This window comes from Ornithorhynchus anatinus, chromosome 11 (assembly GCF_004115215.2).
Source record: "Ornithorhynchus anatinus isolate Pmale09 chromosome 11, mOrnAna1.pri.v4, whole genome shotgun sequence".
Taxonomy (NCBI): Eukaryota; Metazoa; Chordata; class Mammalia; order Monotremata; family Ornithorhynchidae; genus Ornithorhynchus; species Ornithorhynchus anatinus.
In genome coordinates, this window is record NC_041738.1 from 12,262,297 (window position 1) to 12,288,006 (window position 25,710).

At 57.5% G+C, this 25,710-nt stretch overlaps 2 protein-coding genes across 2 annotated transcripts; one reads left to right on the forward strand and one right to left on the reverse strand.

Moving 5' to 3' along the window:
* The first annotated feature begins 2,487 nt into the window (after positions 1–2,487).
* Positions 2,488–9,746, forward strand: LOC100086562 (endothelial cell-selective adhesion molecule-like). Its single transcript, XM_029074415.2, has 7 exons — positions 2,488–2,714; positions 6,847–7,025; positions 7,140–7,335; positions 7,450–7,605; positions 8,178–8,300; positions 8,628–8,754; positions 9,046–9,746. The coding sequence occupies exons 1-7, from the start codon at positions 2,633–2,635 to the stop codon at positions 9,407–9,409; spliced, it is 1,227 nt and encodes a 408-aa protein (XP_028930248.1). The 5' UTR covers positions 2,488–2,632; the 3' UTR covers positions 9,410–9,746.
* A 4,554-nt stretch (positions 9,747–14,300) lies between these two features.
* NRGN (neurogranin) lies at positions 14,301–25,469 on the reverse strand. The gene is made up of 4 exons (XM_029074564.2): positions 25,272–25,469; positions 17,522–17,748; positions 15,927–15,946; positions 14,301–15,272 (listed from the first exon to the last, which is right to left on the reverse strand). The coding sequence occupies exons 1-2, from the start codon at positions 25,284–25,286 to the stop codon at positions 17,527–17,529; spliced, it is 237 nt and encodes a 78-aa protein (XP_028930397.1). The 5' UTR covers positions 25,287–25,469; the 3' UTR covers positions 14,301–15,272; positions 15,927–15,946; positions 17,522–17,526.
* Positions 25,470–25,710: the final 241 nt, after the last annotated feature.

Below are 25,710 nucleotides of genomic sequence, written 5' to 3' on the forward strand. Positions count from 1 at the left end.
TAGCTCTACTATGAGCAGAGCGCTGTACTAGGCACTTTGGAGAGTTTGTAGACTGGATCCCTGCCCTCAAGGAGATTACAGTCCAGTGGATGAAACAGATCACACAAAAAATTACAGATAGGATGAAGTAATGGAGTGCAGAGGTATGTTCAGAAAGGTGGCAGAGGTGGAAAGAACCTAAGTGGAGGGGAAGGACTTAGTTGAGAGAGAAAAAAATGTCATCAGGGTAGACCTCTGGAGAGAAGCAACGTGGCCTACTGGATAGATCATGGGTCTGGGAGTCAGAAAGTCAAGGGTCCTAAGCCCTGCTCTGCCACTTATCTGCTGTGAGACCTTGGCCAAGTCACTTAATTTATCAGAGCCCCAGTTACCACGTCTGTAAAATGCGGATTGAGATTGTGAGCCCCTCGTGGGATAGAGACTGTCCAACCCGATTTGTTTATATCCACCCCAGCGCTTAGTACGGTGCCTGGCACATAGTAAACGCTTATCGAGTGCCATAATTATTATTATTAGGAGGGAAAGAGCGGCGTTCTGTCAGACGTGAAGCGGGAGGGAGTAAGAGGCCCAGGGTTGGCTTGAAAGGAATGAGGAGTGCAAGCTGGGGTGTAGTGGGAGGCGGAGCGTGGCTATGTACGAAGACGAGAGCCGTTTGAGTGGTCAGAGGGTGAGCGGGAGGTAGAAGGGACGAGCTTCGCTCTCCTGGCCGCCTCCCCGAAGTGGGATTCGTCCGGGAATGGGCCCGGTCCCCCCGGGGTACCCCGAGATCCGAGGAATCCCGGGGCGAGAGGAGGGGGTGGGCCGAGCGAGGCCGGCAGGGGGCGCCCCGCCAGCGGCCCGCACCCTTGCCCTCCTAATTCCATTTTCGCTCAACGCCAGCCGCCCCTCCCTTTTGTTCATTCATTCATTCATAGTTACTTATGGACTTATTTATAGAGGGCTTCCTGTGGACAGAGCAGTGTACTGAGCGCTTGGAATGTACAGTTCGGCAACAGAGACAATCCCTGCCCAACAACGGTCTAAAAGGGGGGGACAGCAAAACAAAGCAAGCAGGCAGGCATCAATATCATCAGAATAGATAGAATCAAAGATAATAATAACTGTGGTATTTGTTAAGCACTGTTCCAAGCGCTGGGGTAGATACGAGGTAATCAGGTTGTCCCACATGGGGCTCGCAGCCTTCATCCCCGTTTTACAGATGAGGTAACTGAGGCCCAGAGAAGTGAAGTGACTGACCCAAAGCCACATAGCTGACAAGTGGCGGAGGCGGGATTAGAACCCGCGACCTCTGACTCCCAAGCCCGGCTTTTTCCACTAAGCCACGCTGCTTCTCTACCATGATATATGCACATCATTAATAAAATAGTTATAAATATATACAAATAGACACAAATGCTGTGGGGAGGGGAAGTGGGTAGAGAAGAGGGAGGGAGTAGAGTTTAGCAGGGCAGCGCGGAGTCGGGGGAAAAGTCGGGGACACAGCCAGGGCAACCTCTGTCCTCCCGGTTGGCTGGAGGGCGCGGCGCCCGGGCTCCTGGGAGACTTTGGGCAAGTCACTTAATTTCTCTGTGCCTCAGTTCCCTCATCTGTAAAATGGGGATTAAGACTGACCGATTACCTGATTACCTTCTTTCCCCCGCTTAACAAATACAAGCATTATTATTATTATTATTATTGTTCCGCCCTCCCCCCCGCCTCCCGCTCTCAGCCTCTCCTCGCAGCTCCTCCCCTCTCCTGATGGAAAATCGTGGGTTTGGGGGTCTTTGGAGGAGGATTGGGGGGGGCTATTAATAATAATGATGATAAGCGCTTACTATGTGCCAAACACTGTTCTAAGCGCTGGGGTAGATACCAGGTAATTATACTCTAACTCCCAAGCTCAGGATCTTTCCATTAGACCATGCTGCCCGTGCCTGGCGCGAGAATGGGTCGGGGCGCTAATTTGCGGCAGGTCTCGTGGGCTTCTCTGACCGCGATTTCCCCAAGCTCAAACACTAATAATAATAATAATGATTTTTTAAGCCCTTACTATGTGCCAGGCACTGTACTAAGCGCTGGGGTGGATACAAGCTAATCAGGTTGGACACAGTCCCTGTCCCACGTGGGGCTCAGAGTCTCAACCCCCATTTTACAGATGAGGGAACTGAGGCCCAGTGAAGTGAAGTGACTCGCCCACGGTCAGAGAGCAGACCAGTGGCGGAGTCGGGATTAGAACCCATGACCTTCTGATTCCCAGGCCCGTGATCTAACCACCATGCCAGGCTGCTTGGCTTCCTCCCCCGGGAAGTCCTCCCCGATTAAGGCCCCACGGGTCCGTCTGTCCGTCTCCCAGGGGGTCCGGGACTCCCCAGGCAGGAGCCTGGGGGGGATCGTGTCCCCTTGGTAGTCAGGGAGATTGACGCCCCCCAATTATGCAGACCCGCCTCCCTTATTATGCAGACCCGCCCCCTCTCTCCTAGGCCCCGCCCTGCCCGGGGCTGAGCCGCCGCAGCCGGCAGGGTCAGTGTCCACCACTCGGACTCCGGGGTCCAGGACCGCGCCATCCCGGATAGGGGCCCCTGACCTCGGCGCCCCCCGGATGCGCCCCGAGCTGTGACTCCCCTGCACCCTTCCCTGCCCCCCTCCCCGCCCCATGGACCCCCCTCCCAGACCCCCTCGGCCTCAGACGCCTCCGTTCCTGTTCCCGCTCTTGGGTCTGGGGTTGACCCTGCTGGGTGAGTCCGGCCGAGGTGGGCTCCGGGCTCGGGACCCTCGGAGAGGTGGGATGGGAGGAGGCTCCGGATCCCTGGAATCCCGGACCCGCGGGGGGAGAGGGGTCAGGGACCTCAGACTTTGTGGGGAGGAGGGTGAGGGGGCTCAGGACCCTGGGGAGAGGGGCTCAGGGGGCTCAGGATTCAGCCCGGGGTCGGGGGTATTCACTGGGCCGGGAGTAGGGTGTCAGCTGCTTGAGATTTACTCCTTTTGGCCGGCCAGCGCCTCAGTTTCCCCAAAGCGTCCCGTTTTAGGAGCACGAGGGGAGGACTGGCTCGGGGGGCCGGGATTTTGGGGTGTCCGGCAGCTCCCGAGTTAAAAGCCCCCCTGCCTCGAGGCGGGTCTGATGAGCTGAGCCTCCGGGATGAGAAACCAGATAAAGAGCTTAAGGGCTTAACCCCACCCCAGGGGGGCTGGAGGGGTGGGGGCCGGGAGAGACCCCCCCCCACACACACACCGGGAATTCCCGGGGCTTTCGCACAAGAGGAAGGTTTCGCTTCTCCCCAGGGTCGCCCCTTCTCCTACCCCACTTCCTTCTCGATGGACGGAGGTGTGAGGCCTGGAGATAGAGGACTAGACTAGCCGCCCCTTGTCCGTCCCTGCTGTTCTCGGGGAGTGGGAGTGGGAGGGGAGGGGGGTGCTCTGCCCCGCCTAACTCGGTTAGGGGTCCTGAGCTGAGGCGTGGAGAAGGGAGGCTGGTGATGGGGGGAATGCGCCCCCTTTTTCCCTCCATCCCGTCGCCCTCCGCCCCAGCTCTGAAGCCCTGGAGTCGGTGGGCAGGTTGGGCCAGGGCATCTCGACCTGCTGGGTCCTTTCTCCACACCTCGTCCCCTCCCCAGTACTCCCCACCTTCGCCTTAGGGGCGGCTCCCGGCCTAAGGATGACAGACCGGTTTCCCGGCCGCCGATTATTATTATGTGCCAAGCACTGTTCTAAACCCTGGGGTAGAAACAAGGTTATCAGGTGCTCCCACGTGGGGCTCACAGTCTTCATCCCCATTTTACAGAGGAGGGAACTGAGGCACAGAGAAGTGAAGTGATTTGCCCAAAGTCACCCAGCTGACAAGTGGCAGAGTCGGAATTAGAACCCACGACCTCTGACTCCCAAGGCCGTGCTCTTGCCACTAAGCCACGCTGCTTCTTCACCTGTTTCCCGGGCCCCTGACCCCCTAGCCCCCGACCCAACTCATCCTCAGACCCCACCCCTCCCCTAAGGGCTCCCCTAAGAGCTCCCACCCCCCTGACTTCGCAAGTCCCCATAAACCGAGAGGAGGGGACTATTAAGAGTGTGAGCCTTAATCAGGTGTCCAACCTGATTACCTTGTATCTACCCCAGCGCTTAGAAGAGTGCTTGACACATACTAAGCGCTTAACGAATAACCATAATTATTATTATTATTACCACCCTGACCGGAAGGGATGGATGGATGCGTTGTGGTGGTGGTCGGGGAGGGGGGGGGGAGTTAAAGACCCCCTGCTGGCCAGCAAAAGTGGGGGGTGAGGTGGGGCTCATGGCCCGGTTCGGTTCGGCTCCGCCCGAATGGCCCCCGTTGTCCCCACCCACCCACCCCCCCGCTGGGACTCTAGCGGCGCTGCCCTCGGGGCGTGAGAAGCGGCGGGTTCCCAGAGCAAAGCAGAGACTAAAAATAGCCGGGTGGGGGGTGGGGGCTGCGCTTTCCCGGCCAGGTCCCCCTGGGATCAGAGGCCGGGGGGGGGGGGGGTCGGAGCATTGAGCCCCCGTCCCTCCCCCAACACCGAGGCCTCGAAGCCCCTCTCCCCTCCTTGCTGCCGAAGGGTGCGGTGATCCCCTGCACCTGGGATCAGAACCCCCTTCTCCAGCTCCTGGTGATCCTGAGGGCAGCGGGTTGGGGGCCGCACGTATAACCCTAGCCCCTCTCGCGACCCCCATCCCCCAGGGAAGAGGGGTCCCGGGGGTGACAGCCGGGTGCCACCCCCTGCCCCCATCCGAACTGCCCACTCTTCATGAGGGGACACTGAGGCCCTGCTGCCTGGGGGTGAGAGGGCAAGAACGGGAGAAGGCCGCAGGCCTTTTTGCCCGCAGAGTAAGGGGAGGAGGGCAAGAAAGACGGCCCCCGCTCCCTGACACTGCCCCTCTCCAGAGGACAAAGAAGGGAAACTGTGAGTTGGGGTGAACCCTCACCTCCTCCATCCCGGTCATAAGACCTCTACCCCCCATCCTGCCCGGATCCTGGAACAATCTGGGGGAAGCCCCTCCCCATCCCAGCAAGGCTAGATGAGGCCTACCAGGGAGAGGCCGGGATTGGGCTGGAGGGGGGGGGGGGGGGACGGACCGGGGGGGCTGAGTTCCTTGAGGCAGAGAATGCTTCCGGCCCGGGAGTCAGGAGGGTTCTCCTGTCACGTCTTGTTTCCCCCTACCCCATTGTCTTAGGAGTTATCGCCCCGGCCTTGGCTTCCTGCCCCTCCTGCCTAGACGCCTTCAGGAAGCGGAGGAGGGGGAGGTTAGGGATGCTGAGGAAGGGGTGGGGGCCACTGAAAACAAGGGTGGGGGGAGCGAGTATCCGCTCTCTCCCCTTCCTTCCCTCCCTTCAGAGCCCTCTGGGGTCCAGATAAAACGGGAGTATCCGGCCTTGCCACCAACTCCATCCCAGCGGCCACTTTGCCCAAACAGGGAAGAGGCGGCCGAGAAACCGAGGCCCACGGCGGGGAGGGTCCTGACTTCTAGACCCACCCTGTCCATCTCCTCATGGTGGGGTCAGAACTCCCGGATCGCCTCGCCCGGGATACCCTTCCCCAACTGCCACTGCCCAGGGCCTGGCCGCTGCGAAAGCAAATCCAATCCCGAAAATACTAATGATGAAATAACGATGGTATTTGTTAAGCCCTTGCTATGCACCAGGCACTGTACTAAGCGCTGGGGTGGATACAAGCCAGTCGGGTTGGACACAGTCCCTGTCCCACATGGGGCTAAAAGTCTCAATCCCCATTTTACAAATTAAGAGACTGGGGCACAGAGAATAATCGTAATAACTATGGTATTTGTTAAGCACTTATTATGCGCCCGGCACTGTACTAAGCGCACTGTCTCACGTGGGGCTAAAAGTCTCAATCCCCATTTTACAGATGAGGAAACTGAGGCCCAGAGAAGTGAAGTGATTGTCTAAGATTCCACAGCAGACGAGTGGAGGAGTGGGATTAGAACTCGGGTCCTTTTGACTCCCAGGCTCTATCCTAAAATCCTGGGGGGATCCAGCCCCGAATTAGTCCAGGCGAAGCCCTTGGAGAGGATCCCACCAAAAACTGGCCCTGGATGCCCTTTCCCCGGCTTACACCCAGCCCCTAAATCTCTGCCTTTGGCCAGGGAGGCTTGGGTGGGGGCTAATCGAAGGAGGAGAGTGGGGGGCAGGAGGAGGGCACTATCGGGGGGCTGCAGAAGAGGTCCTAGACCCCCAACTCCCGGCCCCGGTCCTCTTCCCCCACCGGGTCTCCACGGCCCAGTTTGATCCCGATCACCCTGATTTTATTCCTGGCTTGGCCTGTGGAGAACCGAACATTTAAGGGCCGAGGCGGTCCGGCGAAAGTGGAGGTGAACCCCTTCCTCGGCTGCCCCCTTCCCCGCCGTCCCTCTTCTCCTTCGCCCCACCCCCTCCCCCAGAGGGGAGCGGTAACCGAAACCGGAGCGTTAATCGGTAACCGCAGCTCTGCCCCGGATCCTCACTCCTGCGCCCTTCGAGGGCGGGGGGTGGCTGGGAGAGGCCAGAACCTGAGCCGGCCCCCAGACCCAGCCCCCAGCCCAGGGGATTCCGCCGCCTGCCTACTGTGTGACTTTGAGCAAGTCGCTTCACTTCTCTGGGCCTCAGTGACCTCCTCTGGAAAATGGGGATCAAGATTGTGAGCCCCATGAGCGGCATGGACTGTGTCCAACCTGATTACTTTGTATCTACCCCATTCGTTCATTCGATCGAATTTATTGAGTGCTTACGGTGTGCAGAGCACTGTACTAAGCGCTTGGAAAGTACCCCCAGAGCTTAGAACTGTGCTTGGCACATAGTAAGCACTTAACAAATACCACAATTATTATTATTATTCCTCCCTCCCTCGTACCACCCACTCCCAGCTCCCTCGGAAGGGACGAAGATGAAAATACACATGGGGCGCTCCCTGGTAGAGGCGGTGGAGGGTCAGGGGGCGGTGCTCCCCGCCTGGTACACCCTGAGCGGCGGCCCGGCCCCCGGTGGGGAGGAAGTGCCTGTAGTCATCTGGTTCCTCCAGCGCCCGGACAACGGTTCCTTGCAGGTGAGAAGGGGATGGTGAGCCCAGGCCGGGAGAGGGGGAAAAAGCGGCCAGGGGAGGTTGGGGGCGTTGGGGAGGGTGTGCGAGAAGCTCACGACGGGTCGCCCCTTCCCCCAGCTGCTGACCTACATTAACAAGGTGTTGACCCCCTTCGACGCCCGCGTCTCGCTGGCCCACCCCATGCCCTCCCGAAACGTGTCCTTGAAACTGAAAGACCTGCAGGAGTATGACTCGGGGGAGTACGGCTGCTCCGTCAACCTGCCAGGGGTCGAGGCGCTGAAGGGAATCAGCACCCTGAAACTCAACGTGCGGGGTGAGTGACCATCCCTCCCCCGTAGCCTCCTCTCCATCCCCTGGGTGGGTGGGGGGGCTGGAACCCCGGGGGCAGAACCGCTGGTCGCCTGACCTCCCCCTCCCCCCTCGCCAGTGCCCCCGACCTCGCCCTCGTGCCAACTCCTTAGCACCCCCCGCTTGGGCACCAACGTGACTCTGAACTGCTCGTCGTCCAGAAGCAAACCAAGCCCTTCTTACCAATGGGAGCGCACCCCACCGGCTCACCAAGTCTTCTTCCCGCCTGCCCAAGGTAGGGGGTCTGGGGCACCTGGGGGAGACACGGGGGGGGGGCACCAAGGGAGCCTCCCGCCTCAATAACCCTCTCCTCAATCAATCGATCGTATTTATTGAGCTCTCACTGTGTGCAGACCACCATACTTGAGGCGCTTGGGAGAGCAGTACAACTAAGTTGGTAGGCATGTTCCTGGCCCACAAGGAGCTTACAGCCTAGAGGGGGAGACAGACAGGAATAGAAATAAATTACCGATATGTGCATAAGTGCGGGGTGGCTGAGGGTGGAGTGAATAAAGGGAGTAAATCCAAGTGCAAGGGTGATGCAGAAAGGAGTCAGAGAAGAGGTAGTGGGGGCCTAGTCAGGGAAGACCTCCCTCATCCCTGTCCAGGACACCAGCAGGGACCCATATCTCCCTCCGCATGGTTCAGAGAGAAACTGAGGTCCGGAGAAGGGAAAGGCAGAGATAGGGGTGGGGGCAGGAATCCCAACTCCTGCCCACTCTTCCCCTGAGAGTAGAGGGTGGGGCGGCCCGTGGGATGGGACCGTTTGGGCCGGCAGGTGACTGTCCTCCTTGTCCGTGTCCGCAGACCCTACCCACGGCTCCCTGACCCTCACCAACCTCACTGCTGCCATGTCCGGAGTCTACGTCTGCACTGCATCCAACCAGGTGGGCAGTGCCCGGTGTAACTTGACGCTGGAGGTCATCCCAGGTCAGTGAAGGGAGCGGGCCAAGAGCATGGCCTGGGAAAGCCCGGAGGGCCCGGGGCATCTGGAGGTCCCCGAGTGGGATGGGGGTGACCCTGCGGGATGGCGAGGGACCGGTGGGTGGGGCTGGGTGGCCGTGAAACCCTGCATGAGGCCGGGAAGGGCTGGACACTGAATGAAGAGAGTTTCCTCCTCCTCTGTCTTGGGGTGGCTGAGGGTAGGGGCACAGACTGTGGGCCCCTGCGTTCCTGAGTGAAGACCCCACTCCCCTCCTCGTCCCGGGGCCCCTGGGGTGTCCAGGGTGGCCCGACCTGATCCCGTAGTCCTTCCAGAGCCGGGGGTGGCCATGGTGACCGGCGCCGTTGTGGGTACGGCCATCGGGCTGGGTCTGCTGGCCGGACTGGCCCTCCTGTATGGACGGCGGAAGAAGGGTCAGGACGAGCAGGCCAATGACATCAAGTGAGTCCCATGATCCCCCTGACCCCTTTCCAGCAGATCCGAGGGAGTGGGGCGATGGGAGGACCAGATGCCCTCTTCGTTAAAGCGCTGGGGGCATGGGGAGTGGGAGAAGCCAGGCTGACAGGGGAAAGGGCCTGGTTGAGCAGGTGGTGGGAGGTGGGAGGAGTTGGATTGGGAAGGGGCAAGGCCGGGGTGGGCAGGGGGTGAGAGGGTGGGAGACGCTGGATTGGGAAGGGTCACAGCCGGGGTGGGCAGGGGGCGGGTTGATGCTCAGATGCGCTGGCCCCGCAGGGAGGATGCGTCAGCGCCACGGACACTGCCCTGGCCCAAGGGCTCGGACACGCTGTCCAAGAATGGGACCCTGTCGTCCGTGACCTCCGCCCGCGCCCTCCGGCCTCCCCACGGACCCGCCGCCCCCCGACCCGGCGCGTTCACCCCCACGCCCAGTCTCTCCAGCCAAGCCCTGATGCCCCCCAGGCCACCCAGGACAGTCGGGGCACGGTCCCCGCCGGTGACCCCCGCCTCTCCCCCGGCCCAGGCCCCCGCCCCGGCTGCGGCCCCCGCCCCTGCCCCAACCCCAGCCTCCGCCCTTCCCGGCATGGGCGCCGTGGCCGTCATTGTGCCCACCCAAAGCCAGGCGGGCTCCTTGGTGTGACCCTCCCTTCCAGCCCCGCTGCCCCTCTCCCCCAGGAAAGGGGTCGCCAGGGGTCAGTAGGGGTCAGCAGCGGGGGCCCGGGGGCTCCGTGGGGCTGAAGCTGAAACGCCGCTGGGATGGAAAGAGCAGGGCTGGGGGCTGACCCACGGCCGGCGAGCCCACCCTCACTGGTCTCCCACTCCCTTCCCGCCCTTTCCTGTTGGCTTGGGGCCCTGGTGTTTCTCGGTTGTGGGTAGCCGGGCAAGTGGTGAGGGGTGGTTTATGTATAAAATTGAATTGTTTTTTTTTTTGGTAAAAGTCAATAAAGACACGAGTCGGGTTTGTATGGCAAGTGATAGACACAGGCTGAGCTCTCCGTCCCCTTCCCCGTTTTGGGGGTCCTGGAATGAGAGTCGTCGCCCCTCTCCCCCACCCCTCCCCCAGCCGGGTCCCTCGGTGGGGAGGAGGGATGGGCATAGACCCCAGGCGGAGAGCGTGATTTAGTGGCAAGAGGCCGGGCTTGGGAGTCAGAGGACGTGGGTTCTAATCCCAACTCCGCCACTTGTCTGCTGGGTGACCTTGAGCAAGTCAGTTCACTTCTCTGGGCCTCAGTTACCTCCTCTGTAAAATGGGGATTAAGCCTGTGGAACAACCTGATCACCTAGTATCTAACCGAGCGCTTGGAACAGTGTTTGGCAAATAGTAAGCGCTGAACGAATACCATCATCACCATCGTCATCACCTCTCCATAGAGGCCGCCTCTTCCCGACCTGTTCCCTCCCCACCCCATCCAGAGGGGCTTCTCCCGGCAGGAAAACGGCCACCCCTTAATAGAAGCTGCGTAGGTTAGTGGCTAGAGCAAGGGCCTGGGAGTCAGAAGGTCATGGGTCCTAGTCCCGACTCCACCACTTGTCTGCTATATGACCTTGGGCAAGTCGCTTTTCATTTTCCTATAGTGTGGGGATGAAGACTGTGAGCCCTATGCGGCACAGGGACTGCATCCAACCCAATCATTTTGTATTTACTCTAGCACTTAGAACAGTGTGCATATTAAGCGTTTAACAAATATCACATCATTCTTCTTCTTCTTATTATTATTAATAAGGGAAATTGAGGTTCGGAGGGGGCCGTCTCGGAATTCTGGGGTTCTGGCTCCGCCTCTGACGCTGGGGCTAGAGGGGCAGGGATCCGGAGGATCTGGATGGACCCCGATCGGGTGGGGGTGGCAGTTGTTAACAACTGCCAGCCCACCTGCGCGGTACCTCCGCCCAGCTGGGCTCCTCCGGGGGATGGGTTCCTCCTCCTCTCTATCCCCAGGGGGAAACTGAGATCCGGAGCAGGTAAGATCCCAGGAAGAAGAGGGGGTCTGCAGTCGGAGGGCAGCGGCCAGTCCGAGAAGAGGAAGGGGGAGACCCGTCGAGGCTGTTGGTGACTGAGGTAGGGGTGGAGAGTTGGCAGAGAGCTCTTCTCCCACCTTGGGGGCTTGTCCTATCTGGGGAGAGGGGCCCGGGAGTGCAGGTGGGTATTAGAAGTAGGACGGAATCACGGAAGCTGCTCGCCTCAGTTACTGATGGGGTCGCCATGGACTGGGGGTCCATTGGGGGAAGCTACTGTTGAAGTCGGAGAAGAGGAGAGGGCCAAGACGGTGGGAGGGGGTGGGGACTGGTGTCCGGAGCCTGGGGGAAGACAGGAAACCCATAACCCACAGGGAATGTATTCAGTGGAAAAAGCACGCCAAATCTTCTTTGTACCCCACTTGTCTGCTGTGTGACCTTGGTCAAGTAGCTTAACTTCTCTGTGCCTCAGTTTCCTCATCTGTCAAATGGAGATTAAGACTTTGAGCCTCACGTGGGACAACCTGTATCTACCCCAGCGCTTAGAACAGTGCTTATCACATAGTAAGTGCTTAACAAATACCGTAATTATTATTATCCCCCCATGCCGATCAGGTCCCGAGAAGGCTGAGGGTCAAGGGTGGGTGACCTCTCCTGCCCCAAGGCCGGACTGGATTTCTGCTGTTCCCGCTGACCGGGCTGGGGGGGGTGGGGCGGGTCACGGAGAGTCACTCTGGGTCTCTTCACTCGCGGCTCTGTGGCCAGGCCACCTGCCCTCCTGACCTGTTCATCAAGGAACCGGGAGCTGTGAGGAGGGAAAGGAATGGGGTGGAACAGGGGGACTCCCAGCCCTTGCTCACACCCCCGAGCCCCCACCCCCCGAGAACCAGATGCCTGAACCCCCCTGTTTACCCTCTGCCAGGGGTCTCACCTCTCTTTCCCCCAAATCAGACGCTCTGGGCTGACTTCTGGGGAGAGTTTGGGGATCAACCAACCCCGTGGAGTCTCTGACCCCAACAGAGCCCTGTCCCCCACCCTGCCACCTTGTATTTCCCAGTTGGGGACCTGTTCCTGCGGGGGGCGGGGGTAACAGGGTGGGGGTGGGGGGTGCCAGCTGACTAAAAAACCCTCCATCGCCAAAGGTCTGGAGCTGACCAAGCTCTCAAAGTGGCCACCCCTCTCCCCTTTTGGGGTCCAGACTCCCAGGCCTGGCGGGGGTGTGTGTAGAGGCCTCGGGGATGGTGATGAGCCCCCGCTCTGTGCTGTCAGTCAGGATGGCCTGGCCATCCCCTACCGGCCCAGCTTCCTGCCCTCACTTCCAGCCATCCTTCCAACACCCCCAACCCCCAGCTGGGCAGATCTCCGAGGTGGGGATCGCGTGGGGGTCTGAGCTGTAGCTCCTTGGAGGAAGCTCCCTGGCCCGCCCATCCCTCAGCTGGTGCAGCGGGAGTGTGGTGAGGGGAGGGCCCTGGGGGGCCGGCTCCTTCTCACTCTCTCCTGGCCTGCTCTCTGAGAGGGACTGAGGTCCCCAGGACATAGGTATGACTGGGAAGGGGGTTCCAGCCCCCAAGAGCCCTTGGGGCCACCTGGACTCAAACACAGGGAGTGAGCCTTCCCCATTCTCCCTCCCCTCGAAGGGTTTTTCATCTGAATATAAAGCTATTTAGAGAGGGGCTAGGGCCAATCTAGGGGCTTGGCCTCTGCCCCCTATTCCTCCCCCCAACACGTTCTGTTCTGAAACTGTCTTGTCAGCCCTGGGGTGATGCAGGGGTGGAGTTTCACACACACACCCACACACACTTCTCCTCCCTCCAGGACACCCCGCACCGACCATCAAGCCACATCCTTCACCCCTCCTCCCTCCCACCCCCCTCACTCTGGACCAGGCCCTTCCACAGGAGACAGGAAAAGAGGACCAGGGCCAGCTGAGGTAGGAGGACCCATAGGGGCTTGGAAACTATCCATACCTGCATCAGGTATGGGGCAAAGGTGGAACTTAGAGCCAGGAATCTTTTTTTATGGTATTTCTAAAGTGCTTACTATGTGTACTAGTGTACCGTTCTAAGTGCTGGGATAGAGACAAACTAATCAGATTGGATGCCATCCATGTCCCACTTGAAGCTCACAGTCTTAATCCCCATTTTAGAGATGAGGTCTCTGAGGTCCAGAGATGTGAAGTGACTTGTCCAAGGAGTTGAGGGATTAGAGCTGGAATTAGAACCCACGGCCTCTGATTCCCAGGTCCATGCTCTGACCACTAGGCCATGCTGTTTGTCAGTCTTGCAGAGAGGTGTGTGGTGTGTATCATTTCCAAGTTGGTGGAAGGGTTGAAAGGAAGCGGAATGTTCACGTTCAAGAAGGAAGGGTTGCAGAACAATTAATTTGGGCTGCAGATCAGTGACGTTATTATCCAGGGACAGCCTGACCTGGGTTCCACGGAAGGAGAAGGGAGAGACGGGATTGAAGACTGCAACAGGGCAGATGAAGACTACACACTAGGAAGAACTTCCAATACCATGCCAACAAAGTATCTCTTTCTCTGCCCTCCCCTGACTGGGGGCAGGAGGATGGATAAAATGACCTCAGAAGGGCTTTGCTAATCCAGACCCAGGGAGGGAGTTGCAGATTAATGGGGTTCACCCTCAGGACCTTCGCTGAAGCCCATTTGAAGCCTCCAGGGCTGGCAGTGGGGACTCTGATGCCCCAGGGCCTTATGGACTAGGCAGTGGATGGAGATGCATGGGTTGTGTGGGCAGGGAGCAATCATGCTGGCATCTTCAAGGTGGGTCGCTCTGCCTGCTGAGGTTCAGGCAGCTGAGGAGTAAGGTTGAGCTCGTTGTTGGCAGGGAACGTGCCTGTTTATTGTCGTAACGTACTGTACTAAACTAAGAGTTTAGTACAGTGCTCCGCACACAGTGAGTCTCAATAAATACGATTGAATGAATGAACAGTGAGCTGGAAATGGGGAGTGGGGGGCGGTTGTTGTGGTTGAGGGGAGGCTCAAGCAGGTGTGGATGCCCGAGGAGGGAGCTGACCTACGCGCTCCATGTAGGTCAGAGGGTCGGGAGGGGTCAGTCGATCAACAAACTCACTAGGGCACTGTAGGGTCCCGTGCACTAAGAGCTGATGGCTTGGGGGGGGGGGGCGGCAATTGGTCACTCTGCTGCCCCGAGGTTGGGGACAAGAGCAGGTCCAGGGTTGGGACTCTCACCCAGTTTCCCCAGATTTAGTGGGCATCGCTGATCGGTAGGACCTGCACAATCCTGGTCCCGGAGAGGCCAAGGCTGGTACATCATGGTGTCGCCAAGATCAAGCTCTTGATCCCCTGCTGGCATCCGCCCCTCGGACTTCCTTATGGTAAGAGGCATGGGACAAAACCGGGAGTGGGCAGGGTGTCCTACCTCTTCGAGGTGCGAGGGGCGAGGGCCCGGCATCCCCATCGGGCGGGAGAGGGGCGGCCACCGCCCAGAAGGAGAGGCCAGGATTCCAAATGGCTTCTGGTGAGATCTCCGGCCGGGAGCTGCTCCCCACCTCCCCCTACCCCCTTTTCCCTCCCCGCGCGCCGGGCCGGGCGGGTGGACACTTGGACATTCCTCTTTATTGTTGACATTCCACCCGGCGCAGTCACATGCACACACGGAGATTAAAAACCCCCACGCCCCCGCCCCCGGGGAGAGTTGGGCGAGTCGGGGCGGTGGTCAGACGTGTCCCCCTTCCCCCCCACCCCACTCCCACCCCCATTTCTTCTCGGCCCACGTCCCGCCCAGGAGTTTGCATAACAGAAGAGAGGGGCAGAGAGGCAGCTCCCGGGAAGAACGAGGAGCGCAGGCGGGAGCTGAGAAGGGATCCCGTCCTCCTTGGGGCCCGAGGACAGGGTTCGAGGTGGGGAGAGGGGGAGGAAGATGGGACTGGCCGAACGCCCCCGCCCCTTACAGAGATGGCGTGGGAGGAGGGGGGTCGAGAGTATTGGGGAGGGAGGGGGGCGGTGGGGAAGGTGGGTTGCGCAGCCCCTGGAGAGACTGCAAAGTGGAAGGGACAGAACCAAAATCCTAGAGTTTAGAGGGAAAGGGTCATGCAGCGTTCAGGGCAGTTCATGCAGATTGGGGGGGGTGGCGGGGGAAGGGGCGGCCCCCTCGTCCTGCAGACGCCTCCAAGAGGGGCTCTCTCGGGCCGGCCCGGATTGGGGTCCGGGGTCCCGAGAGTGGAGGGCGAGGGAATCCGAGGGGGAGGTGGCGCTCAGCTGAGAATCAGTGCTGTGACTGCATGCGGGCTGCGGATGGATGGGGAAGGGGGCGGGGGGCGAGGCGCGCAGAAGCTGTCAAGGGCGGGGGGCGGGAAAAAAAAGGGAAGCCAACCCCAAATCCGGTCCGGAGCCCAGCCGGGGTCAGACGGAGCGTCTCGAGCAGGGTCCGCCCGCGGGGAGCGGCTCCGGGGTCTCCAGAAGCGCGCGGGGGCCGTGGGGAGGGCGAGGGGGGGGTCACAAACACGGCAGGATGGTCTTGTCACTGCGGGGGGCGGGGGGACGCGGCCTCCGTCTCTCTCCTCGGGAACTACAGGGAAAGGGGTCCTGAGAGCGCCCCTCTTTCTCCCCCCTTTCCAACCTCCCCATATTGGGTCCACTTCCTCCCCGGGCCTGGGATGCTGGGGAGACCAGCAGGCCCGAGGGAGGACCTGACCTCGGGCCCCCCAGGTATTTAGGGCCCGCAACGATCTTCACAAATGCCGCACTGCAGAGTGTGTATGTGTGTATGTGAGCGTCACCTCGACTCTCTCTCTTTGCCCTTCCACCCCCACCCCGCCCCACAGCAGTTACGTATATATGTATATAATAATAAGCGCTTACTATGTACCAAGCATTCTATTTATATTGATGCCTGTTTCCTTGTTTTGATGTCTGCTTCTCCCTCTCCCCCACCCGCCCACAAGACTGTAAGCCCACTGGGGGCAGGGATCGTCTCTATTGCTGTCTTGTACTTACCAAGCGCTTAGGACAGTGCTCTGCACACAGTAAACGCTCAATAAATACGATCGAATGAATGAGTGTGCGAGGGCGGCAGTCAGGGGGGTCTCGACTCCAAGAGTAGCTCCCAGCTCCCCGACCCCCGAACCCCAGGCGAAGGAGACCCAAAAGAGCGTGCAAACACAGTCCACACACATGGACGCGCACACTCGGCTCCAGCCCCGACCGGGCGGTCATTAGTTACCTTAGAAAAGGCTCATTCATCTTCAACCGAAGGTGACCGAACAACGTGGAGGGTGGACGAGGGGGCAGGGAGAGAGAGAGAGAGAGAGAGGAGGGTCATGTGGGTTCACTGACTCCTCCGCGGGGCCCTTCCCCACCAGGACCCAGGCGAGCAGGATCAACTGAGAGCTCACCTCCTCCAGGAGGCCTTCCCAGACTGAGCCCTCCCTTTCCCTCTGCTCCTCCTCCCCTCCCCATTCCCCCTTCTCCCTCCCTCTGCTCTACCCCCTTCCCCTCCCCACAGCACATGCATATCCCTTTCCCTCTGCTCCTCCTCCCCTCCCCATTCCCCCTACTCCCTCTCTCTGCTCTACCCCTTTCCTCTCCCCACAGCACATGTATATATTTGTACATATTTATTGCTCTATTTTATTAATGATGTGCATTCATCTATGGTTCTATTTATCTATTTTGATGGTAGTGATGCCCATCTACTTGTTTTGTTTTGCTGTCTGTCTGCCCCTTCTAGACTGTGAGCTCGTTGTTTGGGTTGGGGTGGTCTCTATCTGTTGCTGAATTGTACCTCCCAAGCGCTTAGTACACAGCTCTGCACACAGTAAGCGCTCAGTAAATACGATTTAATGAATGAATGAATGAATGACCTGCCCCTTTCCCGGGACGTCGCTCAGCTGTTGGCCGGCCCTCCACCCTCCTAGGCAACCAGGTACCGAAGCCCTGGCCCTTCACCCTCCTAATAATAATGATGACATTTGTTAGACGCTTACTATGTGCCAAGCACCGATCTGAGCACTGGGGTAGATCCACGGTAATCAGATTGTCCCACGTGGGGCTCACAGGCTTAATCCCCATTTTCCAGATGAGGTAACTGAGGCACAGAGATGTGAAGTGATTTGCCCAAAGTCACACAGCTGCTAAGTGGCGGAGTCGGGAGTAGAACCCACGACCTCTGACTCCCAAGACCGTGCTCTTGCCACTAAGCCACGCTGCTTCTCTGCACCTTCGCTCCTGGGCAATCAGGTACCAAAGACCCGCCCCTCCACTCTCCTAGGCAACCAGGTAACCAAAGACCCTCCCCTTCACCCTCCTAGGCAGCGTGCCACATGTCAGCTGTGTGATTTTGGTCATCACTTCACTTCTCTGGACCTCATTTCCCTCATCTGTAAAATGGGGATTCAGACGGTGAGCCCCACATGGGACAGCCCGATTACCTGCTATTCATTCATTCATTCAATCGTATTTATTGAGCGCTTACTATGTGCAGAGCATTGTACTAAGCGCTTGGAATGGACAATTCGGCAACAGATAGAGATAATCCCTGCCCAACAACGGGCTCACAGTCTAAACGGAGGAGACAGACAGCGAGGCAAAACAAAACAAGTGGTATCTAACCCAGTGCTTAGAACTGTGCTTGGCACATAGTAAGCACTTAGCAAATACCACTATTATTATTATTACTATAGGGAGCCAGGTACCAAAGGCCCGCCCCTCAGGTTCCGTAGAGGTCACGACCTTAGGCAGCCCACCTCCCCACCTATTACCCCCCACCCGGCTGGAGACCCCAGGGCAGGGGGAGGGTGAGGCAGTGAGGGCCCTTACCTGTCTTAGTCTCCGCTGGGGCCTCCGCCCGCGCCCCCGGAGCCGCCCCCCGCTCCGCCCGCCCCCCGCGGGCCCGGGCCCTGCCGCCCGCGCTCGCCGCTCTTGATCTTCTTCCTCGCCATGTGGCCCCGGAAACTCGCCTGGATTTTGGCGGCGGCCGCGTTGGCGCCGGGGTCGTCCAGGGGGATGTCCAGGATGTCGTCGTCCGGCTTGGAGCAGGCGCTTTCCTGCGGTGGTGGAGGGAGAGGAAGGGGGTCCGGGGGATCACCCCAGCCTCCCCTTGCCCTGGAGCCGACCCCCAGCGGACCAGGGGAGAGAGAGGCAGCCCCTGTCCCCCACCCCCCGCCCCGGAGTGGGAGGAGGAGTGGGATGAGGTAGCCCCCCACCTCACCCCCTCGGGACCACCTCAGGCTCCAACTCCCCACTCCCTAGCCTCCGCCTGCCCCTCTCCCCCTCTTTAAATCCCCCGGGTGGTGGAGAGGCTGCGGGGGGCCCGAGGATGGGGATGGGAATCACTCCACCCCCCCTTCAAACCCCTACTGGAGGCCCATCTCCTCCAAGAGGCCTTCTCAGGCTAAGCCCCACTTTTCCTCATCTCCCACTCCCTTCCCTGTCAACCTGACTCGCTCCCTTTGCTCTTCCCCCCCACCCCACCCCACAGCACTTATGTCATATCTGTCATTTTATTTCTTTATACTGATGCCTGTTTACTTGGATTAATGTCTCTTCTCCCCCTCCCCCCAGACTGTGAGCTTGTTTTGGGCAGGGATGGGCTCTCTATTGTTGTATTGTACTTTCCAAGTGCTTAGTACAGTGCTCTGCACATAGGAAGTGCTCAATTAATACAATTGAATGAATGAATGAATGAATGAATGATCAGGGGTAATCAAGATATAACTGGGCTCATAATCCCCGGAGTTCAATTCGCTGCTCTACCCCAGAGCTCTGCCTGCTGTGGACCAAGGAGCAGGATGGAAGGGGAGCAGCAAGGATGCCAAGGATGGCATGTGGGCACCCATGGCTGAGTCTTGGGCAGAAGAGGGGCAGAATGAAGTTTGAATCTACAGGGCCAGGGAGCCAAGGGATGGGGGGACACCAGTGCAAACCTGACTCTTTGGGGGATTCAAAGTCCTCTCCTGGGGGAATCTCAAAACCCCCACACAGCTAGGGCCGCAGAGCAGAGGTGGGTGGAGGATCCCAAACCCAGGGGACCCCCTGGTCCTTGATCTCTGCTCTGCCTCCCCCTCACCCCGACACCCTCCCCACCCATCCCACTGGAGATGGCAGGATGGGGACAGGGATTGTGACTGATCTGATTGTATTGTATCAGTCCCGGTGCTTAACACAGTGCTTGGCACCTAGTAAGTGCTTAACAACACAAATATCATTATTATTATCCTGGATCCTGAGAGCCTTCCACCCGCCACCCCATTTCTCCTGTTTCCCATTTCTCCCTCTAGATGGTAAGCTCGTTCCAGGCAGTTAACATGTCTGCCAATTTTCTTGTACTGTTCTCTCCCAAGCGCTTATATTGTACTATACTAGTGCTCTGCACATAGTAAGCGCTCAATAAATAGCAATGATAATTTCCTGGTGGCGGGGAGACAACCTCCCAACTCCAGTTTAGCCAAGTGATCCACCCTTCCCTTGCCCTCCCTGAGTCTGGAGGAGAAGGGGGAGGCGGAAAGGGAGGTGACTCCGATGAAGCATCTCTGCCTATCCCACCCTCAGCCTCCACCCCTGCACATCCCAGCCTAGATTCTTGGGGGTGGAGAACCAGGAGGAAACAAACTGTAACCCACCACCCACGACCCACCTCATACACATATAAAAAGAGGAAGAGAGAGGTGGGAGCAGAGTGCAGGCTGGTGAGGGCTGGAGTGGGTACCTCTGGGAGCTGGGACTGAAGGAGATCCAGGCAGCTGAGGATAATGGGGACTGGGATCCCTTTGCCCCGCCCTACTGGGGCAAACCTGGACCCTCTCACAAGCAAGAGCTCGAAGGGTGGTCAAGTGTCCTTCCAGGCACTTGTCCTGGTAGCTGAGGAGAGGGCAGTGCCCAACTTGCCCCTCCCTCAGCCACTTGTATAACTCAGCATTCCCCGGGAGGCCAATGTACCTTGAAAGGGTTTTTCCTCCGTGAAGCTATCAAAGGATGAAGACCTCCTAGTCCCCCCTAAACCCACTTTGAATTCCTTGGGAGTGCTGGCTAGGGTTTACACCAGCTGATACCCACGGGAGAGGTTCGGGGGAGCCAAACTCTCCTCTGGGAGCTTCTCTAGACCATAAAGCCCTTGAGGGCAGGGAAAGTGCCTACCAATTCTATTGTATTGTAGTCTCCCAAGCACATACCACCACGCTGCACTGCTCACAGTAAGTGATCAATAAATACCATTGATTGATTGACTGAATGATTGTGATGCAAAGACTGTAGGGCTTTTTTTTTTTAGGGCATTTGTTTAAGCGCTTGTTATGATCCCCCTCTAGACTGTAAGGTCGCTGTGGGAGGGAATTTGTCTGTTTATTGTTGTATTATACTCTCCCAAGCTCTTAATACAGTGCTCCACACACAGTAAGCGGTCAATAAATACGATTGAATGAACGAATGAATACCAAGCACTGGGGTAGATACAAGATCATCAGGTTGAACATAGTCGATGATCAACATGGAGCTCACAGTCTTAATCCCCATTTTTCAGATGAGCTATCAGAGGGACAGAGAAGTGAATTGACATACAGCAGATGAGTGGCAGATATGGGATTAGAACCCAGTGCTCTGACTCCCTGACCCATGGTCTTTCCACTAGGCCACTCTGCTTCTGGCTTCCTGCAGTCAGAGACAGCGTTGGCTGAGGTGATCTTGCCCCAGTGAGACTGAGGCCCTTACTTCTGACCTCACCCCCTCCACTCCCACGGCCCCCCCGTAGGTTGGATTTAGACTGGAGCTGGAGCTACAAATCCAATTTGTTCCCCACCTCCTACTCCCCGCCTCAGCCTTGTGCCCTCCTCTCCCATTTAAAAAGCTTCAACTCTTCCTCTTCCCTCCTCAGGTCCCAAGAACTGTTTGCTGGAACTGGGAGGAGCAAGGGGAGAACACCTCTGGCAGGTGAAACCCAGCCAACCAGGAATTTGGCCAAGCTAGGGGCAGTAGAAGGGAAGGAATAGGTCCTAGAGGAAACTGAGAGGCAGTTAGGCTTTTCCACACCAAATGAATCTCACCCGAATTGTGTACAAACCAAAATGTAAACCAGCAAACACAGTATTACCTTTGAGTTAACAGCTCAGGCACATAGAAATAATAATAATAATGGTACCTGTTAAGCGTTACTATATGTCAAACACTGTTCTAAGCACCAGGGATGATACAAGTTAATCAGGTTGGACACAGTCCCTGTTCCACATGGGGCTCACACTCTAATCCCCATTTTAGAGAAGTAAATGTGGTACAGAGAAGTTAAGTGACTCGCCCAGGGTCTCACAGCAGAAATATGGCAGAGCCAGGATTAGAAGCCTGGTTCTTCTGACTCCCAGGCCCATGCTCTATCCACTAAGCCACACTGTTTCCTCTTTTATCCCAGACTTGCATTTTGGTTCAGTACGTCTTCTTGAGGACCATGCCTGAGCACTACTGGGCCTGATGTAATCCAATCCTCACACTCACCTCATTTCGGTGATTTTTTTTTCCTGGACCCCGATATCCAAAACTTAGTACGGTGCCTGGCACAGGGTAAGAGCTTAACTACTAACATAATTAATATCATTATTATTATATGCCATTGGGCAGTAATAATATTAATTGTGGTATTTGGTATAAGCTTATTATAATAATAAATAAATAATGTTGGTATTTGTTAAGCGCTTACTATGTGCAGAGCACTGTTCTAAGCGCTGGGGTAGACACAGGGCAATCAGGTTGTCCCATGTGGGGCTCACAGTCTTCATCCCCATTTTACAGATGAGGGAACTGAGGCACAGAGAAGTTAAGTGACTTGCCCACAGTCACACAGCTGACAAGTGGCAGAGCTGGGATTCGAACTCATGACCTCTGACTCCAAAGCCCATGCTCTTTCCACTGAGCCATGTATTATGAGCCAAGCACTGTATTATGTGTTAGAGGAACAGCATGGCCTAATGGATAAAACATGGGACTGGGAGTCAGAAGGACCTGGGTTCTAATTCCAATTCCCCCATTTGTCTGCTGTGTGACCTTGAATAAATCACTTCACTACTCTGTGCTTCAGTTACCTCATCTGTAAAATGGTGACTAGGACTGTGAGCCCCATATGGGACAGGGACTGTGTCCAGTCTGATTTGTTTATATCCACCCCAGTATTTAGAACAGTGCCTGGCACATAGTAAGCACTTAATAATTATCACAGTTAGTATTATTATTACTGAGTGCTGGGGTGGGTAGATGCAAGTGAATCAGGTTGGACACAGTTCTTGCTCTACATGGGGCTCACAGCCTAAGGGGAGGGAGAACAGATATGGCTTCCCCATTTTATAGGTGAAGAAACTGAAGCATAGAGTAGTTTAGTGATTTGCCCTAGATCCCACGGCAGGCAGGTGGCAGAGCTAGGATCAGAACCCAGGTCCTCTGACTCCCGGGACTGTGTTCCTTTTACTAGGCCACACTGCTTCCCTAACCACATCTTCTGGCCCACAGGAAAACAGAGGCACAGGGCAGAGATGGGTTTTGCTCAAAATGCCCAAGTCCGAGCCAGTAGGGGGGCTCCCAGCCCTCACCCCCACCTCCTACTTGGAGAGGATCTGGTCCAGGATAGTATTTGGGGTTCAGGAGGTTGGAACTTCCAGCCCCAAGTTTTGGCTCACGGCCACTTCTTCAGCCTCCTCTTCCTCCAATCTGCAATAATTACATGTCCGTATTCCTCACTAGATTGTAAGCAAATTGAGAGCAGCGATCTTGTCTATTAACTGTATTCTCTTCTTAGTATCTGTATCCTCCTCTAGATTACAAACTCCTAAAGAGGAGAGACTGTGTCTATCAACTGCATTCTCCTCATAATACCTGTGTTCTTTGCTAAACTGTAAACTTGAGAACAGGGATCATGTCTGCTAACTGTACTTTCCTCTTAGTACTGTGCTCTCCACAGAGACGATGATCAATAACTAATGATTGATTGATTGATTGATTGCTGAGCTCTCTCCTCTTATCTTCAGACTAACATCTCAATTCTCTGGGAGACCCCTCCATCCCATCTAGCAGCGGACAGAGGGAAGGGCATGACGGCTCTGAGGAGAATCTCAAATGTTAGTCTCTCTGTTTTTCCTAATGGCATTTGTTTGTTAAACACTTACTATGTCCCAGGCACTGTACTAAACGCTGGGGTGGATACAAGCTAATCACATTGAACATAGTTCCATACCCACATGGGGCTCACAGTCTCAATCCCCATTTTACAGATGAAGTAATTGAGGAATGGAGAAGTGAAGTGGCTTGCCCAAGGTTACACAGCAGATGAACTACAGAACTAAATTGAGAACCCAGGCCTGGCTCTATCCACTAGGCCCCGATGCTTCTCAACCCATGATGTAATGGATAGAGCACAGGCCTAGGAATCAGAAGGTCATAGGTTCTAATCCCTTTTCTGCCACTTGTCTGTCATATGGCCTTAGGCTGGTCACTTCACTTCTCTGTCCTCAGTACCTCATCTGTAAAATGGGAATTAAGACCGTGAGCCCCCTGTGGGACAGGGACTGTGTCCAACCCAATTTGCTTGTATCCATCCCAGTGCTTGGTATAGGTCCTGGCACATAGTAGGTGCTTAACAAATGCCACAGTTATCATTATTATTATTATCATTAAGCCACTAGAATCTGTACCCACTCCATTCTCCCATTCCGGGATCCCTTCTCAACTGTTCCGGCCCAGCCCTGGCCCAAACTGTCCCTCCACCTTCTTCATTTCTCCCATCTTTGGGGTTCATTCCTCTATAAACTGCAGAGCAGTTGGGGGTGGAGGAGGGTGGGAGGAGGTTGTTTTCAGAAGCTGTACCAGGCTTGGTCCCTGCAAGCAACAAGAGGAAAAGCTCCCCTGTCCCTCCTTCCGCCTGGAAGTCATCATCCCTCATGGGTGCTGGGCTGGGGCTCCCTCAGTGGCCTCCACGGGCCTCCAGGCCTCCAACCTCCTTGCCCGGAGTCCAGCCTCTTCATCTCTGGGCCTCCCTTCCACACCGGACTCAGCCTCAGACTCTCCCTCAGATCGGCTCTTCTCGGCAAACTCAACCTCCCTCCTCTTCGGCCTGGAGATGAAAGACCCCCGTCCACTATCCCAGGCAGAAGCCCTCCCTCCCCCACTACACACATAACAGGCAGGTGAGATTGAGGTGGAGGCAGATCTGGTTCTGAATCCCCTTCCCGAATGTCACGCCTACCCTTTCCCCTTCCCCTTTTTCCATCCCTCTCTCCCCGTCCCCTCTCACACCTCTCCACTCCCCTCTGTGGGTTCTCCCAACCCCTCTGAACTCCTCTCCCTCTCAGCCCCAATAGGGCGCCTGATTTTCGGGGGGAGAGGGGGAGAAAGAGGAGGACTGGAGAGATTCATTCATTCATCCGATCCTCCTTATTGAGCACTTACTGTGTGCAGAGCACTGTACTAAGCCCTGGGGAGTACAGTACAGCAATAAAGAGTGACAATCCCTGCCCACAACGAGCAGATGAGAGAGGGAATACATGATTCCCCCCTTTCACCCTTAGCTGACCTGCAAGAGCCATTTCTCAAGGCTTTTTCCCACCTCAAACCTTCGAGCTTCCTTGCCCGGCTCCACACACCTGGAAGGGGGACTCTTCTCCTTGGCAGCCCCCTCGTGCAACAACTCGCCACCCACCTCCTCCTCCTCCTCCTCTTTTTGTCATGGAAAAACTCCTGGAAAACAGCGCAACGCCTCCTCGGGGGCGCTCAATAAACACCTGTTGACTGACGGACCCTTCCTTCCAATGGCCGCCCCCTCCCCAGATTTCGGGGTTCCAATTCACCCTCTCTTCCTCCCCTGCCCTTTCCGTAGCGGGAGCTGAAGGTAAGGTTCAACCTCGGAGGGAGAGGGGGACTCCAGCAGCAGACCCCTCTGGTCCCGGGAAAGGTTTTATATTCAACAGTCCTCAGCGCTTAGATCAGGCTTGGCACATAGTAAGCGCTTAACAAATACCATCATCATTATCGTCCGATCTGTTTGGTGCGGCAAGAGCCGGGGTGGGGGTGGGGGATCAGGGGCCGCCCCCGCTACCCCAAATTGCCTGATTTCCCCGGCCCTCCCAAGCCCTGTCGGTCCCCTCCTGCCTCCCCAGGAGCTCACCCCGCTCCTCTCCATCCCGGTATCGATCAAATTGATCCACTACCTTCCGGGGGGCGAGCTCCGGCCCTTCAATCTCCCCCGCGTCCCCCGTCCCCCGCCTCCTCCTTCGGCCAGCCTTTCCCGCGTCTCGCCCCCAGAAAGTTCCTTCTGCTGTCTAACCTCCGTCCCTCATGCTGCAGCCATTCCGCCTCCCCAGCCTCGGGCCCACGCTCTGCCCACGCTCTGCCCACCCACGCTCTGCCCACCCACGCTCTGCCCACCCAAGCCGCCCCGGAGCCGGTCCTTGGAATCGGAAAGAGGTCGGACCTTGGGGGGGGCGACCCCCTCCCCCTCTGCATCCCCCTCCTCCTCTTCATCCCCCTCCTCCTCCTGCACCCTCTTGCTGGCCCCCAAGGTGGGCAGGGGTCCCGAGGGTCGGGGATCGGTCTGTGTACGTACGGTGCAGCAGTCCATGCTGGCGGCAGGGTCGGGGGTCGGGGGATCTGGGAGGGGGCGGCGGGGTGTCCGGGGTCCTGGGTCCTCTGGGCTCCTGTGGGTCTCCTGGCCTCGTGTCTGTGTGTGTGTGTGTCTCTGTGTCTCCCGCGCTCGGCGCCGCTGGAGGATGTAAAGGCGAACCCCGAGATTGGGCAGCCAATTAGGAGGAGCCTGGGGGTGGGGGTGGGGGGCGGGGAGGGGCTGGGTGCAGGGGGGGGGATCCCACCTCTTGGGTCTCCGCCCCCTCTGCGAGCCCCCTCTTCCCCGGGGGCGGCAGCCCCCATCCCCTCGCCCTCCCTCACACCCCAGAAACAGAAGCTGTCATAACCTCCTCCAGCACCCACTCTCACACACACACTCCACACACACACACACACACACACACACACACAGATCCACACAG

What these genes read in the sequence shown, in the direction of transcription:
- LOC100086562 (XM_029074415.2), top strand. Translation starts at nt 2,633, where the DNA reads ATGGACCCCCCTCCCAGACCCCCTCGGCCTCAGACGCCTCCGTTCCTG. An exon ending in CCTGAAACTCAACGTGCGGG is followed by an intron (nt 7,336 to 7,449) that starts GTGAGTGACCAT and finishes CCCCCTCGCCAG; the next exon opens with TGCCCCCGACCTCGCCCTCG. An exon ending in CTTCTTCCCGCCTGCCCAAG is followed by an intron (nt 7,606 to 8,177) that starts GTAGGGGGTCTG and finishes CCGTGTCCGCAG; the next exon opens with ACCCTACCCACGGCTCCCTG.